At 48.4% G+C, this 19539-nt stretch overlaps 1 protein-coding gene across 1 annotated transcript in view; it reads left to right on the forward strand.

Moving 5' to 3' along the window:
• The first annotated feature begins 1790 nt into the window (after positions 1 to 1790).
• Positions 1791 to 19539, forward strand: part of LOC116833437 (IgGFc-binding protein-like) — a 59963-nt gene continuing 42214 nt past the window's right edge. Inside the window, exons 1-5 of the mRNA XM_075071392.1 lie at positions 1791 to 1913; positions 3569 to 4142; positions 10281 to 10858; positions 11331 to 11901; positions 12629 to 13224. Of these exons, the coding sequence (XP_074927493.1) occupies positions 1791 to 1913; positions 3569 to 4142; positions 10281 to 10858; positions 11331 to 11901; positions 12629 to 13224 (2442 nt within the window). The remainder of the gene's footprint in view (positions 1914 to 3568; positions 4143 to 10280; positions 10859 to 11330; positions 11902 to 12628; positions 13225 to 19539) is intronic.

A 19539-nucleotide genomic window follows, 5' to 3' on the forward strand; every position in this document is an offset into this window, starting at 1 on the left:
ATCTGGGTTGATCTAAATTTCTTTTTCATCACATAATCTAACTCACTACAGCTAGTCACAAACCACAGGCTTGCCTATACCAACCGCTGATCAGCACAGCAATATCACGGCCTATCGAAGACCCTGAGCAATTCCGCCACATGTTAAAGCCCCGAGCGAATGCACATAAAACCAAGAGCAAGAGACTTTATTCACCTATCTCTGTCATCCTTCCGGCGACGCACACACTGGACATCACGAGAGGGCACGTTACTAGCCTCACACCCAACAGTATGAGCAGATACAGATGGCTTTCAAAAACCTAACGAACATTGTCCATGTCATCGCCCCCAACTCTCAGGCTCATTAGAACCAGCACTCTCTCACTTCATAAAGTTAATACGAGAAATAAACACATATATAACAATATTTTTCCCACACCCCCCAAATGAAAACACAGCTCTGCGAGTTTCAGAGACCCCGCGAGACAGAAACTACTATCCCTACAGCCATAATCAACCCTACTTGCCAATTAACTTCCATAACCTCTCTCCAAACCGATAACATCACGCCAGCGAGACGGCCCCTGCCAGCACACACAAGTGCCACCAACAGCTTGCCCATCACTCTGCAACGAGGGGTGACCTATGCCATAGCCCACAACACAAGCTCAACAGGCCAACAACACTAGAACAAAGAATACCAAGATGGGCGATCAAAAATGGACGACAACACCAACCCAGATAGAACAAGAGTCACTGAGAATGACACTCATATAGGTCTAAATGGCCAGCAGTGAGTACACCGCTCATTTCAACTCATGTCAACTCACCACTCTACTCCCTCATACTAGACTCCACTCTGCTCCATCCTTTTCATTCCAGACTGACAACCTGACCGTACATATAGCATTTTAACTGAAAGACCTAGGAAATAACTCCGAGATTGCCCGTACGAGACACTCTGCTACTGTGCCAAGTTTCTGCATACCTGCACGAGAGCCAGAAGACAAGTGGGCCCCAAAACACTGGACACGGGAGCAACACTCAATCCACCCTCTACACATCTAATCCCCTGCCCGCGTGCCAGGCAGCGCTCTACAATCTGACCAACTGCGATGGCATTAAGTCAGCACAGACGTGGGCAACGTGCATCAAACCGGAAAGAACCACGAACACGAAGCACACGCACATCACAAGCACTCTCTCCTCTACTGACTGACTCCAATGCTAGCACCAAACATGCCCATAGGTGTTGAACCCACCCCTATGCCGTGCATTGCACGAGAGAAGGAGACAACATAGGACGCCGAGTTTTATTTGCTGTGGACACACACGTGCAGAGATTCCTTCACCATGGGAGAAATCGACGCGAGAAGGTTTGTGAATGAACCTGAAGTGAGAGTACCTGGAGCGAGCGAAGAGAGGATCTAGAGAAGCGCATAGCGTGATACCGATATACAACAACGATGTCGGCAACCAGCCGGGAGAGCCAAATAAGCGACCTACATAGAGTTACTGATTACGTCCCATCTTCTTTCCTTACATTTGCTCCTATTCCCTACCCTAGAAACTATCCAAAGCCCCATCCTGCAGTGATGTCGCGCGCCCAGGGAAGGAACTATTTGTAAGATGATAAAAGCAAGCCAAAGTGTTGCCGGTCTCTCGGGCACGTGCGGCTGGGGATACTTTCATTAACCAACCACTTCGACTGGATGGGCCTGAATATACACTAATCCGCACTATATCCACACACTACGCAACAGTCTCTCACATCGGCGACTGCAGTGATGCAACGCCTGCCCTCCTTCCATGATCTGGCAAGAGCACCATAGAAACAAGTGGACACACAAGGCCTTCTACAGTGGGTCAGTGACTGTCCAGGTGGATGGAGTCACTGTCACCGCAGCCAGGGCTGAAGCCGGCTTTGTGTGGGTGAGTGCTGGGTGCGCACGTCTACCCTGCTTCTATGTCCACCCTGTAGGCTTTGCTAAATAGAGGGCAGGAAACTGCAGCCCCCACCACGGACGGGGCATGTTGTGGGTAGGACAGAGCAGGCAAAGGAGTGGCTGGATGGTGATGGGCTCTGACAATGCCCAGCTGGCTAATGGCCCCTATGGGACCACAGCCAGTCGGCTCCATTTAAAGCAGCCCTGAGGCTACACTCAACATAGATAAGGCCCAGTGTGGTCAGTAGTTATGCAGGCAACAAAGTAATCCAAGGTGTTGCTGTGGGGAGTCTCGCTGAAGTAATCGGGTGTGCTCTGCTGCTGTATCAGTGCTGTTCCCTAAGTCCCAATACTGTGATAGTGAACGGGTTGGCTTCCTAGCAGGGGACATCCTCTGCTTTGAGTCAGTGCTGATACCAATGGCCAGCAGGTGCTGTGGTGAGCTGAAGGGAGCGGGGTGGGTGACCTAAAAGGGAACATTGTCCCGGCAAGTCAGTGCTGACCCCAATGCCTGTCCAGCAGGTGCTGTGCGGCAGGGAGTGATGTGGGGGGTGTCAGTCAAGGGCGCTGTCCCTCAGAGTCCAGCATGGCACTACAGGGTGCTGTACTGAAGGGTGCAAGGTGCATGACTCGCTGTGGGGAGCTGTCGGCTCTGTCTCAAGCACACGGGATCTGCACGCCAGATAAAGCTTAGACCTGAGCATTTGGTTATTACCTATCCCCAGCTCATCATGCAAGAGCAGGGCCAGTATTCCAGCTCTTGTGGGCAAATCCCAGCTCTGCTGAGTCCATCCTACCACAAATTCCCCAGCAGTTTCTAATGTAACAGGGATTCCTCTGAGACCCCACCTGAGAAGAATCCCCACTCCTGGATCTGGGAGGACATTGCCTGAACTCTAAGATATGGGGAAACTGAGGCACATCTAGGCAGGTCAGGGGCTATGCCCTACAGATCCTGCTTCAACCTGAGGTACCTCAGGGACCCTGAAACATTGTAGACATCTCCTTGAGACCTCCTCCCCCTCATGTGCTCCTTCTAAGGACTCTCATCCATGCAGCATTGTCCCCACAAGAGCTGCTCCCTAATGGTTCTAATCAACGCAGCCCCCATCCCCTAGAGTAGCTCCCACTCATTCTTCTCCTTGGTCCTTTTGTCTACAATAGGCTACATCGCAATCATGGATATAATATTGGACTTGGTTGGGAAAACCCTATGAATAGCAATGGGGCAAAAATCACAATTTTCAGTGAATCTGGACACAAACTTGAACCAAATTTGGATTAAAACATCACATTAGATAGAGCTGGCCTGAGAAAGCTAATTCCATTGGCAGAAAGATTTCAATATTTTGAATATTAGCTTCATTCCAATATGGAACGAAACTCATAAATTACCACATTTTCTATGAAGACAAATGGAGTCCCAACTCCAGGTCAGTCTGGCAGGAAAACACAGACAGGTTTTGAAATTGGCCTTGTTTCCATCAGAACTCCTTGGAAGAGGAACAATCTTCTAAACCCCTTTTGATTTTGATGAATAGGCAAATACTAGTGAAAAAGTATGTCAGAGTAGAGCTCAGTGTGTAAACGACAGACTGTGCACTCTGTTCTGACCTTTGCCCTTTCTTTCTCACTGGGAAGGTGAATAACAGCAGGGCTCACTTACCCATCTCCCTGAACAATGGGGCCCTTCGGCTCTATCAGAGCGGCACCTCCCTCATCCTCCGCACCGACTTCAACATCAGGGTGTACTATGACTGGAACAACCATCTGAGGGTCACCATCCCTAATGACTTCTCCGACAGCCTGTGCGGCCTGTGCGGCAACTATAACGGCGACCCCTTTGATGACTTCCGGACCCCGGATGGGCACCTGGCTCCCAGTGTTGCTGCCCTGGGGAAAAGCTGGGTGGTGGAAGATGAGGATCAGTTTTGCTGGCACGATTGCATTGGAGGTTGCAGACCTTGTGCCACCAACATAGCCAGAAAGTACAAGGAGGAGGCCTTGTGTGGCCTGATAACCAAGGTCTCAGATGGGCCCTTCAGCCAGTGCCACAGCAAGGTGGATCCTACAGTCTACTTGGACAACTGCGTGTATGATCTGTGCCACAACGACGGCTACAGAAAGGCCCTGTGTGAGGTCCTGAAGGCCTACGCGGATGCCTGCCAGCTGGAGGGGGTCAGAATTGGGGAATGGAGGCAGCTGGCCAGATGCCGTGAGTACAGATTTGTATGGAAAGGTCTACGGTCTGCTGATTAGACTGGGGAGCCTGGGGCTCAGCACTCGTGAGTTCTAGCCCTGGTTTTGGGAGAGGACATGATCGAGTGGTTTGGGATTATTGAGCAGTGATTGGGTTCTATTGTACCCACAGTATTTGTCTGTCTGTGGAATTGCTAAGGTGCCTGTCACTTTGAGTATCTAACGTCCACTGATAACACATGGGAGCTGGGGTAAGATGCCAGTGTTTAAGTTACTCGTATAATCATAGATTCTAAGCCAGTAGTTCTCAGCCTATTTGCTATTGTGGACTGTATATACATCTCTCTAGGTGTTATATGGGCTGTATCCACACAACATATATATTACCTGTATGGCCCGGAGGATGTCACATCGGCTAGAGCGACCTGTGGACCTCGGGTTGAGAACCAATGCTCTAAGGTCCGAAAGGACCATCATGTTAATCTAGTCCAGTGGTTCTTAAACTTTTGTACTGATGACCCCTTTCACATAGCAAGCCTCTGAGTGCGACTCTCCCCTATAAATTAAAAACACTTTTTCATATATTTAAGACCATTAATAATTGTGGAGCAAGCAGGGTTTGGGGTGGAGGCCGACAGCTCGCGACCCCCCATGCTAATAACCTTCCAGTTGAGAACCCCTGATCTAGTCTGACGCCCTGACATTTCAGCCCACAGAACCTTCACCCACTCACTCCCTGTAACCGACCGATAACCTCTGGGTTGATTTTACTGCCATTCCTCAAATTTTGATTTAAAGACTTTCAAGTTACAGATTGCCATTTATACTTGTTATAAACCAGCAAATGACCTGTGGCTTCAATGCAGAAGAAGGCAAATAATCCCTTAGGATCTCTGCCCGATCTGACCTAGTGGGAAAATTCCTTCTGACCTCAAATATGCAATCAGCTGGACCCTGATCATGTGGATGAGACCCACCAGCCAGACACCTGGGAAGTCTCTTGTTGTAATTGGAAACCCTCCCAGTCCAGTGTCCCCATCACTGGCTGTGGAGACATTGCTGTACCACTCACAGAGTCAGCTACTGTGCCATTTGTGGGCAGTCTCCATCACACCATCCCTTTTTTTCCTTTTCCCCCCCCATCCTAAACTTATCAAGCTCAGTCTGAACCAGTAAGGTGTTTTGCCTGTATTGTTCCCTTGGAAAGGCTGTCCCAGAACTTCACTCCTTGGATGGTAATCCTCTTTAATTTCAAGGCTAAAATTTGTTGATGTCCATTTGTTTTTCTGTTCCAACACTGGCGCTTTCTTTAAGGTAACTCTTCTCCCTCCCTGGTGTTTATCTCTCTGATGTCTTTATAGAGGTAATCATATCTCCCTTCAGCTTCTTTTGATTAGACTAACAAGCCAAGCTCTTCGAGTCTTGTCTCATAAGGTAGGTTTTCCTTCATCTTAGGTCGTTCCTTATCTGCATGTGTTCTTATTTTTGAGTTCATCTTTCTTAAAACAAGGAAAACCTAATTGCCACACACTATTCCAGTTAGGTCTCACCGGTGCCATAGTATAATGGTCTTAACACTTCCCTGTCCTTACTGGCACTCCCTCTCCTAATGATCCTAGGACTGCATTAGCCTTTTTTCACAGCCTTCATGCATTGGTGACCTTAAGCCATCCTGTGATCAACCAATACCCCCTGGTCTTCTCCTCCTCTTCACTTCCAACTGGTATTTCCCCAGCTGTATAACAAAAAATGTGCTATTAGTCTGTTAAATGTATGACCTTGCACTTTCACTATTAAATTTGCAATCCATTTCTATTACTCAGTTTCAGCTCATTCATTATCTTCTTGTATGATATTCTGGTCCTCCTCAGTATTGGGTAATATCTCCCAACTCTGGCGTCATCTGAAAATTTTTTACCATACTCCTACTTTTTTTGCCATGGTCATTAATAATGTTAAATAAGAATTGATCCCAAGACCGCCTCTGAGGAAACTCCACTATTACTTCCTCAGGCCTGACAATTCCCTTTCAATATATCCTGTTGTAGTCTCATAGCTTTAAGGTCAGAAGGACCATATGATCATCTGAGTTGACCTTCCCGCACAATTTGCAGGCCACAGAACCTCACCCACTCACCCTGGAACAAACCCCTAACCTATGTCTTGAGTTATTGAAGTCCAAATTGTGGTTGAAGACCTCAGTGCCAGAGAATTCCTCCAGCAAGTGACCTGTGCCCCATGCTGCAAGAGGAGGCAAAACCTCCAGGGCCTCTGTCAATCTGCCTGGAGGAAATTTCTTCCTGACCCCAAATATTGGCGATCAGTTAAACCCTGCCGCATGTGGCAAAGCACTCACAGCCAGCACCAGGAAGGATTCTGTATAGTAACTCAGATTCCACCCCAATCTAACATTCCCATCACAGACCACTGGATACTTACCTACTGATAATAAGATCAGTTGGCCAATTAATTGCCAAAAATAGGCCTAATTCCCATCATACCATCCCTCCATAACTTATGACGCTTAGTCTTAAAGCCAGATATGTCTTTTTGCCCCACTCTCCCTTGGAAGGCTGTTCAGATTCATCCTTCTATGTTAGAAACCTTTGTCTAATTAAGTCCTAAACTTCTAGTGTCCAGTTTATATCCATTTGTTCTTGCTGTCCCATTGTACTAAGCTTAAATAATTCCTCTCCCTCCCTAATATTTATCCCTTTGAGTAATTTATAAAGAGCAATCATATTCCCCCCTCAACCTTTCCTTTTGGTTAGGCTGGAACAAGGCTAAGGCTCTTTGAGTCTCCTTTCATAAGACTTGGTTTCCATGCCTAGATCATTCCTAGTAGCCCTTCTCTGTACCTGTTCTCCCTTAACCAGTTGCTGTATCCACTTACAATTCTCATATTAATCCCCATCTTCTCCAATTTACTATTAATTTCCCATGTGGAACTGGAGTACTTGTGGCACCTTAGAGACTAACAAAATTTATTTGAGCATGAAGATTTCATGGGCTAAAACCCACTTCATCGGATGCAACACACACACACACACAACATGAAACATAGGTGTTACCATACACACTATAACGAGGTGATCAGTTAAGTGAGCTATACCAGCAGGAAGAAAAAAAAAAACTTTTTGTAGTGGTAACAAAACTGTATCAAATACCTTACTGAAATTCAGGTACGTACGATCTACTGCATTTCTTTTGTCTAAAAAATCAGTTATCTTCTCAAAGAAGGAGATCAGGTTAGCTGGGCATGATCTACATTTTGTAAAACCATGTTGTATTTTATCCCAATTACAATTTACCTCTATTTCTTTAACTGCTTTCTCTTTCAAATACTTGCATACAACTGAGGTCAAAATAACAGGCCTGTAGTTTCCTGGATCACTTTTTTCCCTTTCTTAAAAATAGGACCAATATTAGAAATTCTCCCCCAAATTTACAGATTCATTAAAAATCCTTGCTATTGGCCTTGAAATTTCATGTGGCAGTTGCCTTAATATTCTTGGATGGAGATTATACAGGCCCCCCGATTTAGTTCCATTAAGCTCTTTGAGTTTGACTGCCACCTTGGATGCGGTAACTTCTATTTCCATATACTAGTTCTCATTAGCTATCCTGCCACTACCCCCAAATTTTTCATTACATTTACTAAAAACTGAGGCCAAGTATTTGTTTTGGTGTTGGGCCATACCTGGATTATCATTAATCTCCACCCTCTCGTCAGTGCTTAGTGGTCCCACATTTCTGTCCAGTTTTGGGCCCCCCACTACAGAAAGGATGTGGACAAATTGGAGAGAGTCCAGCAGAGGGCAATGAAAATGTTCAGGGGCCCGGGGCACATGATTTACGAGGAGAGGCTGAGGGAACTGGGCTTGTTTAGGCTGCAGAAGAGAAGAGTGAGGTGGGATTTGATAGCAGCCTTCAACTACCTGAAGACGGGTTCCAAAGAGGATGGAACTTGGCTGTTCTCAGTGGTGGCAGATGACAGAACAAGGAGAAATGGTCTCAAGTTGCTGTGCGAGAGGTCTAGGTTGGATATTAGGAAACACTATTTCACTAGGAGGGTGGTGAAGCACTGGAATGGGTTACCTAGAGAGGCGGTGAAATCTCCATCCTCAGAGGTTTTTAAGGCCTGGCTTGACAAAGCCCTGGATGGGAGGATTAGTTGGAGTTGGTCCTGCTTTGAGCAGGGGATTGGACTAGCTGACCTTCTTTCCTTTTGTATTTATATGGCTATAGAAAATTTTACTCTTGGTTTTAATTTCCTTTGCAAGGTCCAAGTTTGCTTGGCTTTTGGCAGTTCTCACTTTATCCCTACACTTTCTGACCTTCAAGAGGTAGCTTTCCTTCCTGATCCATCCCTTCGTCCATTCCTTGTAGGCTTTCCGCTTTCTCTTAATCACCTGTTTGAGATATTTGGCTCATCCAGCTTGGTCTGCAACCCTTCCCTATGAATTTTTTCCCCTTGCTTGGAATGCAGGCTTCAGATTGTTTCTGGAACTCCACATTCGGATCCTTGAGTTCTTCAGTTCAGTCTACTTCCCGAACCCTAACTAATTCCTTTATTTTTTTTAAGTTTGCCCTTTTGAAATCAAGGATCCTAGTTGCAGATCTATTTTTGTTTATCCTTCCATTTAAACTGAACTAGTTCATGATCACTCAAACCCAGGTTGTCCCCTACAACCAGTTCTTCTACAAGGTCCTCACTACTCACCAAATCTAAAATGGCATCACATCTTGTTTGTTCAGTGAGTATTTGGTGAAGAAATCTGTCAGCTATCCCATCCAGGAAAATCTGGGCCCTACTACTATTGGTAGCATTTCCCTCCAATTTATATCTGGGAATTTAAAACCTCCCATAATCAGACAATTCCCTATAGTATTTGTGACGGGTTCAGTTACAGAAATCTCCTTGGGACTGTTACCTGATGTGCTGAAATTATCTCTGAGCCCGTTTTCCCTGACAGCTTGGGACTCCAGAACCCTGCCTTGTTGAGCTAGACATGCTAACCTGCTACAGCACAGACCCAGGGTCTGGACAACGACCCCAAAGCTGCAGAGTTTAACTAAAAATAGCTCAACAGCTTACCTGTCTCCAGCAGCCAGACACCAGTTCCCAATGGGATCCAAACCCCAAATAAATCTGTTTTACTCTGTATAAAGCTTATACAGGGAAAATTTGTAAATTGTTCACCCTCTATATCACTGATATGCACAGCTGTTTGCTCCACCAGGTATTAATTACTTACTGTGGGTTTATTAATAAACAAAAGTGACTTTATTAAGAATAAAAAGCAGCATTTAAGTGGTTTCAAGTAATAACAGCCATAATAAAGTAAGTGAGAAAGCAAAATAAAACAAAACATGCCAAGTCTAAGCCTAATATAATCTTTGTTAGATCCAGCAGACATCTCAGGTGGTAAGCAGGGGTTTTGTCATGACTGGCCGCCCCCTTTGTCCTGATCCACCCCCTTTTATAGCTTTGGCACAAGGCGGGAATCTTTTGTCTCTCTCTGGGTCCCCACCCCTCCTTCTAAATGGAAAAGTACCATATTTAAGATGGATTTCATTATCAGCTGACTTGATCACATGTCACTGTAAGACCCCTAGTCTCCATTCCCCATGGGCTGGCCCACACATACACAGGAAGGCTTTCAAGTAACTAAGGCCATTTACAACTGATTGTTTCTGGAGCACCCTTAATAGCCTCCAATTAATATGTTTACATCAGTGATACAAGTTTATATTTTATTCTCCTGACTCCAGATATAGAAATAATACATACAAACAATTATGATGAACACACTTAGTAGATTACAAGCTTTCTAATGACACCATACAAGGACTATTTAGCATACAGTATATTCCAGTTATGTCATATTCATAAGCATACTTCCATAAAACATATGGAGTGCAACATCAGAGTATTTATTTAATTAAACACATTAAAGGGATCTCTATCCAATATCCACTCTTCTTAATATGGACCTGACCCTGGAAGGTGCTAAGCATGCTGAGCACCCTCAGATCCTGGGATTCGAGGTTTCTCAGAGCACCACAAGATACATCCCCCTCTGTCTATTTTAAATACTGTTTTTGCTTGGAGAGAATTTGCTGCTAAATCTGTGGGTCCTTCACTCCCCAGCCATGGAGTGTCCCCTGGAGAACAGCCAGTACCAGCTCTGTGGAACAGCCTGCCCAGCCACGTGTGTGGACCAGTCAGCCCCCAGAAGCTGCCAAGAGCCCTGCATGGAAAGCTGCCAGTGCAAGGACGGGTTTGTGCTGAGCCAGGGCAAATGCATCCCCAAGGGCAGCTGTGGGTGCCAGTTTGAAGGGCGCCCCTATGCCTCCAATGAGAGTTTCTGGGTCGATGAGGTATGTGGAACATGGTGCATGTGCAACGCAGCCACTAGGCAAGTCGAATGCATGGCCGCTACGTGCAAACAATCAGAGAGGTGCGGGCTAGTGAACGGCGTACGGGGCTGTTACCCCTCCAGCTACGCCACCTGCTCTGTGACAAGGAATCTGCACTATGCCACCTTTGATGGACAGAGATACGACTTCCAAGGCACCTGCCGCTACCAGCTCACGGCTCTGTGCAGGAAGGCAGAGGAATTGGTGGACTTTGAAGTCTACTTCCAGGAGAACAATACCGCTCCTCTACAGATCAAAGTGTATCAGACCAACCTCAGGGTCAGCAATCAATTCCCTGGGAAAGTCCTGGTGAGTTTCTCAAATTGTCTCTAGTCTCTCTAAAACATTTCTAGAAAGTCACCTGTGTCATCAACACAGGTTACAGACAGTGCATGGAAGGTTTGTGAAATATAGGATGAATGGTAATTGGATTCTTCTATGAACACGGAGAAGATGGAGATATTTAAAGTGTTGTCATTTCACTTGAGATGGGTCAGAAAGTGTCAGTAGCATCCAGCATATGTGGGAAACTGGGGGCTGGGGCTCAGGTTGAACAGAGAGGAGGGAACTGCAATAGCCAAAGCCAGAGGTAATGAAAGTCTTGTTGGAGGATCCTGCCCTGTCTGGAAAGCTGGGATTCAGGCAGGTTGTAGGAAAGGGAGCAGGGCAGACTGGAGAAAGAGTTTAACACAGGTAGATTTTTATTATAATTATCTGCTGGAGTAAGAGGTTCCACCTCGAGTGAGCGATGTTTCATATACTGAATAATTTGCTCTTACAGATGAACGATTTCCTGATGAACCTTCCCTTCAACCTCGATGAAAAGAAAATCTCTGTGTATAGAAAGGGCTGGACCACAGTGTTCCAGACAGACTTTGGTCTCACTGTTACCTTTGCCGGGTGGTCAGGACGCATCACGGTCACTCTGCCAGTCACCTACGCAGGAGCTGTGTGTGGTCTGTGTGGCAACTTCAACAAGGACAGGGAGGATGACTTTCTCATGAAGGATGGCATGCTGGCACCAAGCCCCGTCATTTTTGGCCAGAGCTGGAAGGTGGGCGACCTCCCGGGATGCTCTGCAATAATGATACCACCATGCACAAGTGTAGAGGCAATTGAAAAACAACAACGAGGTAGCAGGGAACAGTGTGGGATCATCCTAGACAAGAATGGCCCTTTCAGAGGATGTCACAGAAAAGTGGACCCCGATGGATACTTCGTAGACTGCGTGTACAGCTGTTGTGTCCTCAGTGGGCAGGAGAATAACATCTGCCAGGCCATTGCTGGCTATACGGAGGCATGTCAGGAAGCTGGAGCTATGGTGCATCCCTGGAGGACTACGAAATTCTGCTGTGAGTCGCCAAGTTCACTACTGATTGTCCCATGGGGCTTGTTAATTTTTGTTGGCTGGTAAATGTTAAGCTAAATGCTCAGCTTATCCAGTTCTGCAGAATGTTTCTTAAGTGACAAAGTAGCCCTCTCTCCAAAGGATGGGTACAGTCATAGGAACTGGCCCCCTCACGGTGCCCTATCAATGTGCTGTACCCCAGGCCAGAGAGGCACTGTCTGGGGATGTAGTAGTTCCCTCCATGGTCCGTCCAGTCCTTGGCTTCCCTGCTGAGATTGGACATAATCAGAGCTGGCAGTCAGTGGAGTCTTAGTAATTGAGATGTCTGTCCACTAGGAACTGGTCTGGGGACCCACCAACTCATCTCCCATAAGCCATCATCTGGGAATCAGTTTTAGGCACTACTGACCTGGACTCAAAGCAAAAAGCTAGTGAGGAAAAGCTCTACAGAACAATTCCAGGCCCACGAGCCCTCCACTCCCTACACTCTGATCTTGGACCAGATTAGAAGCCGAACCCTTGGAGAGAGAGATTGTCTGTATCCCATTACCTGGTGTCTCTGGGGCCTAATTAGAGACCTGGGACCTAATTAGAGATGTTGCCTTTTTATTAATTAACCAAACTAAGGAAATAGAAAATTAGGAGCATGAATGAAATTGCATCTTCTGGTGATGGTTCATTGCACACATTGCTAATGCACTGTATGAGCTAACTCTTTGTTCTAATTACAGCTCCGTCCTGTCCCCCGAATAGTCACTACGAATTCTGCAGCAGTAGCTGCGATCTGACATGCAGCAACCTCTATACCCCGGTGCAATGCATGACCCAGTGTAAGGAAGGCTGCATGTGTGATGAGGGCTTTGTTCTCAGTGGTGACCGCTGCGTCCCCATTTCCCAGTGCGGATGCCTCCACAGGGGAATTTACTACGAGGCTGCGGAGACCTTCCACCCAAGTGGTTCATGTGAGGAGCAGTGTGTGTGTCAGGCTGGTGGGGAGGTTGCGTGTAAGGCATTTTCCTGCGGCGCTGGTGAGGAATGCGGGGTGGTGGATGGCGTACAGAAATGCCACCTATTTGGATCTGCGACCTGTTCTGCCTCTGGCCATGTCCACTACCTCTCTTTCGACGGGGTCCCCTTTGACTTCCAAGGCACCTGCACCTACATCCTGGCCAAGACCTGCACCGATGCCCGTGACCTTACACCATTCACCATCAGTGTAGAGAAAGAATCCTGGGGCACTCGGAATGTGTCCGTGGCCAAGCTGGTGTCCATTCAGGTGTATGGCATCACACTCACCCTGCTGCAAAGTAAACAGGGGCTCATCATGGTAAGTCCTGCAGATCCTCATTTAGATTGTTCTTGATTCCTTTTGGGCAGGAGAGATTCTCTTCTGTACTTTACTGGTTTGTCCCCTCATGGCCAGAGGTCATGCTACAGGTGGCCTGCCTCAGTTTACCCTCTTGGACCTCTGAATGACTCTTACAAATTCTAATAATATCAGCCCTCCTAAGGGTCTGGTTTATTAAATTAATAAACATTATGAATAAAGTTTTCAGATCCACCCATTTTACCTCTTTATCTGGTCACTCCCAGGCATTTCCTGCCTGTCTTCTCACTTCTCAAATTTCAGGTTTCCCTGCTGGAGTGTACTGGTCTGCAGCAGCCTCTGCACTCTCTTCTGTTTTCCCTAAGAACTCTTTATGCTGGGACAGCAGCCTGGCCTCCTCCAGCAGCTTTTATGGGGAAATCATGTGATTGGTGCTCAGGTGTGCCTACTTAGTAACAAGGGTTGGCTGGCCTTAGACCACTAGCCCATAAGGGGCAAGTCACCCTGTTACAAGGTTCTTATTCCATGCTCATCACTGGAGTATTTGAGCATCTTCCAGTAATACACTAAGGAATGTGACTCACTTTTTTCTCCTGTTTGTTCTCTCCTCCTCTCCCCAGGGAAGTTCTGTGTTCAGTGGGGTCTTTTGTTGTAGATTTTTCTTAATAATGATAAATATACACTTATATTGCTACATATACATGTTGGAGAAGGGAGGACAAAGAAATGCATCTTGCACTTGGAGCAGAAGGTGGGGAGATTTGCAATGGTTCTTAGTTCCTGGTGCAGTTCATTCCCCAGTTGCGCCTAATAATGCTCCTCCATGTGCAGAGACACAGTCTAACCTTATTGCAGATATTTCCCTTGTCCCTTAAGAACAAAGTTGTCAGTCATGTTTAGCCCTTCTGCCAAATGCAGTGGGCAGCAGTGAGGGCCAGGTTCAATATCTAGGGGTTCCTCCTAACAATACAAAACAGAACCGGCTTGAGCCTCTGCCAGGGAAAATTAAACACCACCCCTGAGTATCTCTAAGAGGCAATACTTCCCCTTTGACAAAGTGAAAAGGAACCCAGCATGAACTTAGGAAAACCCCACAAGCATGATTTGAAAGCACGTGACCATGAGCAAACACCCATCCCAAAGTACATTGGGCTGTGTCTTTTGACTCAGTTTCTCACCTTTTAGTGTTTAAGTGAGACAATAAATGTTCCTTTATTAGCACATCACTCCCCTGTCCCTCCACTGTGCCCCACTCATGGTTACTGTCTTTGGTCAGCGAAGACCCAGAGTTCAGAGGTGTGTTCACATGAGTTCACCTCCCACCCTCAGGGGGAAAGTTTCCAGCAATACCTCCACCGCTGCAGCTGCTGTGGCTTACAGTTCCTGCCATTCACTCTGCCACCATTGGCTACTGTGCCATCAACTGCTGCCCCATTGTTTACTCTGCCACTGCCGTTGCCACCACCCCACTGCCACCACACCCTGCTACCCTGTCTCTCTGCTGTGATAGCATATTCTGAGGTCCCACCACTTGACCCAGCTCTCAGTGATTTCGGAGGGTACTGGGGAACCTCACTGCTAGGGCAGGCTGTACAGTCTCTTACACTGCAACACTGTCCCACACACAGGCACCAACTTTTCAAAGTGCCCCAGGCTCTGCCCCCACTCCACCTCTTCCCCAAGGCCTCACCTCTGCCCTGCCTCTTCCCACTAGAGAGACCAGATATCCCGATTTTATAGGGACAGTCCTGATTTTGGAGTCTTTTTCTTATATAGGCTCCCTGTCCCGATTTTTCACATCTGCTGTCTGGTCAGCCTACTTCTCGCCCCATTCTGCTACCTCCCTTGAGCGTTCTGCATCCTCGCTCCTCTCCCAGCCTCCTGGACACCATGCAACAGCTGTTCGTGGTGGGCAGGAGGTGCGGGGACAGAGGGGGAGGCACTGATCTGTGGGCCTGCTGACAGGAGGGAGGCACTGGGAAAGAGAGGAGCTTGGCTGCTAGTGAGTGCTAAGCATCCACCATTTTTTCCCCATGGGTACTCCAGCCCCTATGGTCCCACACCAGATCTAAGGCTCAGCATCTGGTTGCCAGTGATTTCAGCTCTAGTAATCACTGAACAGTACAGTGGAGAGTCAAACGCTGTCTAGGACTCCTTAGTCAGAATTATCATCACCATTCTTTCACTGGGATTTGGCCTGTACCCACTGCTTAGCAAGTGAGCTTCTGTTTAAGGGAAAGTCCTCAATCAGTCAGGGCCGGGTAAGTACCGTTCTGCTCATACAGTCAGGATAACAGCATTTCATTACGCCTCCACTCAAATTTAAAAATATTATTAAAGCTGATGTTAAAAAAATTATATAATACGCAATTTCTGTGCAAATGGTCTGTAACCCAACACTGGCCAAAATTGAGCACTTTGGCAGAGCAGCCCCCTCTCCTGAATACCTAGGCAGAGTAGGTGGGTTCATGAAAATACCATCTGTTCCTGAAGTCCTTTCCCCCAGCTCATAAACACAGTTCTTCTTCAAGTGCTTGCTCATATCGATTCCAATTAGGTGTGCGTGCGCCGCGTGTATGTTTGTCGGAAGATTTTTACCCTAGCAACACTCGGTGAGTCGGCTGGGTCGCTCCCTGGAGTGGCGCCATTATGGCACTGGATATATACCCCTGCCGACCCAAAGGCCCTTCAGTTCCTTCTTACTGCCCGTGATGGTCATTGGAACTGTGGAGCGCAGCTTTGCTGATCTCCACGTCCCTAGCTACTCGTAGTTCTTTGCTGTTTATTGTGTATATAGTTCCAGTTCTTGTAGTTATAGTTAGTATTAGTTATTGTATTTATAGTTAGTGTATATAGTTGAAGGGGGAATCGGGGATTAGCCCCTTTCCTCCACCCGGGTACGGGCCCATGCCCAAGGCACCGGGATTCAAACCGTGCTCAGCATGCCGAAAGCTGATGCCAATAGAGGATCCCCACGACTCCTACCTCAAGTGCTTAGGGGAATCCCACCTTACCGATAAGTGCAAGTCATTTAAACCAAGGATGAAGAAGGAGTGAGACTTTCAATTGAAACAGCGCCTCATGGAGTCGGCACTTAGTCCTGCAGCATCAGTATCGAGCGCCCAACAGACTACTTCGGTAAGGAGCGCCCCTTCGGCCCCGGACCGGTCCGGTACCAAGAAGGAGCCCTGGCACCAACCCTTACCAGCACTGACATCTGCTCGGCACTGCTCCCTGTCCCCCGAGACACAGGAAGCAACATAGCGCTCCAGCTGCTTCAGCTCCACAGAAGGAGTGCTCTTCGAAGATGATTTATCCGGCACCATTATCTGCAGTGGCACCGTCGACTGTGGCATCACCAATTGCGGCTCCACCGAGCGCGGCACCGTCGATTCCGGGTCCCACAAGGGCCATTGAGTCCGGTGCCTGACAGCTCCCTGGCTTATGCTGTGGTTGAGCTTGCCTTCCCTTCTACATTGGAGACCTTCTCCACGGCAAGGGAGCTCCTCGCCATGGCGGAGTCGACATGGCCTCAACCCCTGGCACCGCCGGTGCGGATCATACAATCCATCGGGAAACAGGCCCTAGTAAGGCCACCTTCCGTTGGTCCACCAGAGAGATGTCGTTCAAGATCACGGTCTCACAGACGCTCTCGATCATGCCATTCCCAGCTCCCGGCACCAATTGCAGTCCCAGCACCGCTCTCATTCGCAGTACCAGTCGCACTCACAGCACCGTTCCACATCTCGTTCGCCGGCCAGATACTCCGGTACCGATCCAACCCACCGCACCACTCTCAGCACCGTGTATTCCACAGTCGCTCCAGACGAAGGGACTCGAGATCCCGGTTGACCTCCCGGCACCGCTACGGTAGAAGGTCCCAGTCTCGCTCACAGTACCGTTATAGCTCCCGGTACCACTCCCTGGTACCACCCCAGGATCAAGCATTCAGAACAGTGGCGCCCTCCCAGGGTCTATCGGCACCGCTGTGGCCATGAAGACACATATCGGTGTCATCGCAGGCTGGTAGCTCATCCTATCCTCAGGAGTGTGACTCTGACGTCCCCAGCCATATATTTCCAGAGAGCCAGAGCCATGAGCAAGGGCCTCATCACTGGTCCTTCTGGACACCGTGGGCATACCACCAAGCCCAAGGTGCTCCATCAGTGGCTCCACAGTTGGCCCCGTCAGAACACCGGGTACCAGAGGCGACAGTAAGCTGCTCCCCCCACCCATGGGCACAGATGAAGCTCCAATACCGTCTGCAGACACCTAGGTTCCACCTGATGCAGATGACGCTTCTCAAGTACAGGAGCCCCCACAGGACCCCCTGGTCCTGGGCCTCTCCTCCTCCTCCTTGCTTGATGAGGCGGTGGTGGGAACATCCTCTTCAGGCCCATCTAGACCTTTTGAGACGAGTGGCTCAGAATATGAACTTACAGGTGGAGGAGGTCCCTGAAATAGAGGATCCTGTTGTGGACATCCTATCGGCTGATGCACCTACTAGAGTGGCTCTTCCGTTTATCTGCACCATACAGGCTAATGCGGACGCCATTTAGCAATCCCCAGTCTCGACTCCACCTACAGCAAGGGGAGTAGAGAGAAAATATATGGTCCCCTCAAAGGAGTATGAATATCTCTACATTCACCCACCTCCTTGCTCTTTAGTGGTGCAATTGGTGAATGAAAGGGAGCGTCATGGCCAGCAAGCCCCAGCTCCTAAGTCAAAAGAGATTAGGTGCATGGACCCCCTGGCCGCAAAATATCCTCGGCCAGGGGCTTCCAACTTCGGATGGCAAACGAACAAGCCCTCCTAAGTAGGTATAACTTTAACACGTGGGTGTCCTTGAGGAGGGTAAAAAGGTAGCAAGAACCTCCCTCCAAGCCCTTCTGGATGCAGCAGACTCTGCAGCCAGAACTCTGGCATCAGGAGTGACGATGAGGCGTATCTTCTGGCTCCAGGCTTCAGGCCTTCCCCCTGAATTACAACAAACTATTCAGGATTTGCCCTTCGAAGGCCAGGGCCTGTTCTCAGATAAGACTGACCCCAGACTGCAAAGTCTGAAGGACAGTCGCGTTATAATGCGCTCGCTGGGTATGCACACTTCAGTGACCCAATGCAGGACCTTCCGGCCCCAGCCACATCGCCCTTACGCCCTGCCAAGGCCACGTCAGGACTTTAGCAGAAAGCATGGCAGGGGGAATCGCCGGAGACAGTCTGGGCCTCAGAGCTCAAAATCAGGCGCCCCCTAAACCACCAGTGGGGCCCAAGCAGAACTTTTGATGGGACGCCCGAGGACAGCCCATCAGTTACCCTACTGGATCCTTCTCCTCCCTTTTTCAACCGCCTCTCCCAATTCCTCCTTGCCTGGTTCCAGCTGACTTCAGATCGTTGGGTCCTGCCCACAGTGGAAGTGGGATGCCACCTCCAGTTTGCTTCAGCCCCGCCTTCCCACTCTCCCTCCCCATCCCTCTTCAGGGACCCCTCTCACGAGCAATCCTTCTTACAAGAGGTCCAGTCGCTCCTGGCCATGAGAGCCATAGAGAAGGTGCCAGAGGACATGAGAGGCAAGGGGTTTTATTCCTGCTACTATTTAATCCCCAAGGCAAAGGGAAGTCTGCGACCGATCCTAGACCTGCGAGAGCTCAACAAATTCATGAAAAAGCTGAAGTTCCACATGGTATCCCTGGGGACCATTATCTCATCCCTGGATCCGGAAGAATGGTATGCCGCCCTCGATATGAAGGACGCATATTTCCACATCGCTATCTATCCACCACACATACAGTACCTCCATTTTGTGGTCAACCATCAACACTTTCAGTTCACTGTACTTCTGTTTGGCTTTTCTACAGATCCGCATGTCTTCACTAAATGCATGGCTGTAGTCACCGCCTCCCTCCGGCGTTGTCGGGTACATGTCTACCCATATCTCGACGATCGGCTCATTCGAGGGTCTTCCCAGTTGCAAGTATCACAGCACCTGCGCATCGTCAGAGACCTCTTCGGGAGCCTAGGCCTCAAGATCAACACAGAAAAGTCTACTCTGACACCCACGCAGAGAATAGACTTCATCGGAGCAGTTCTGGACTCCAATCTGGCCAGAGCTTGCCTCCCATGGTCACGTTTTCAAGCAATGGCTTCAATAATCCGAAGTCTTCAAACCCTCCCGACAAGTTCGGTGCGCACCTGCCTCAGTCTAGTAGGTCACATGGCCTCTTGCACCTTCGTGACCAAGCACACCAGGCTACGCCTCCGTCCCTTCCAAACCTGACTTGCTTCAATATACCAGCCACACAGGCACAGCCTGGACT

This window comes from Chelonoidis abingdonii, chromosome 11 (genome assembly GCF_003597395.2).
Source record: "Chelonoidis abingdonii isolate Lonesome George chromosome 11, CheloAbing_2.0, whole genome shotgun sequence".
Taxonomy (NCBI): domain Eukaryota; kingdom Metazoa; phylum Chordata; order Testudines; family Testudinidae; genus Chelonoidis; species Chelonoidis abingdonii.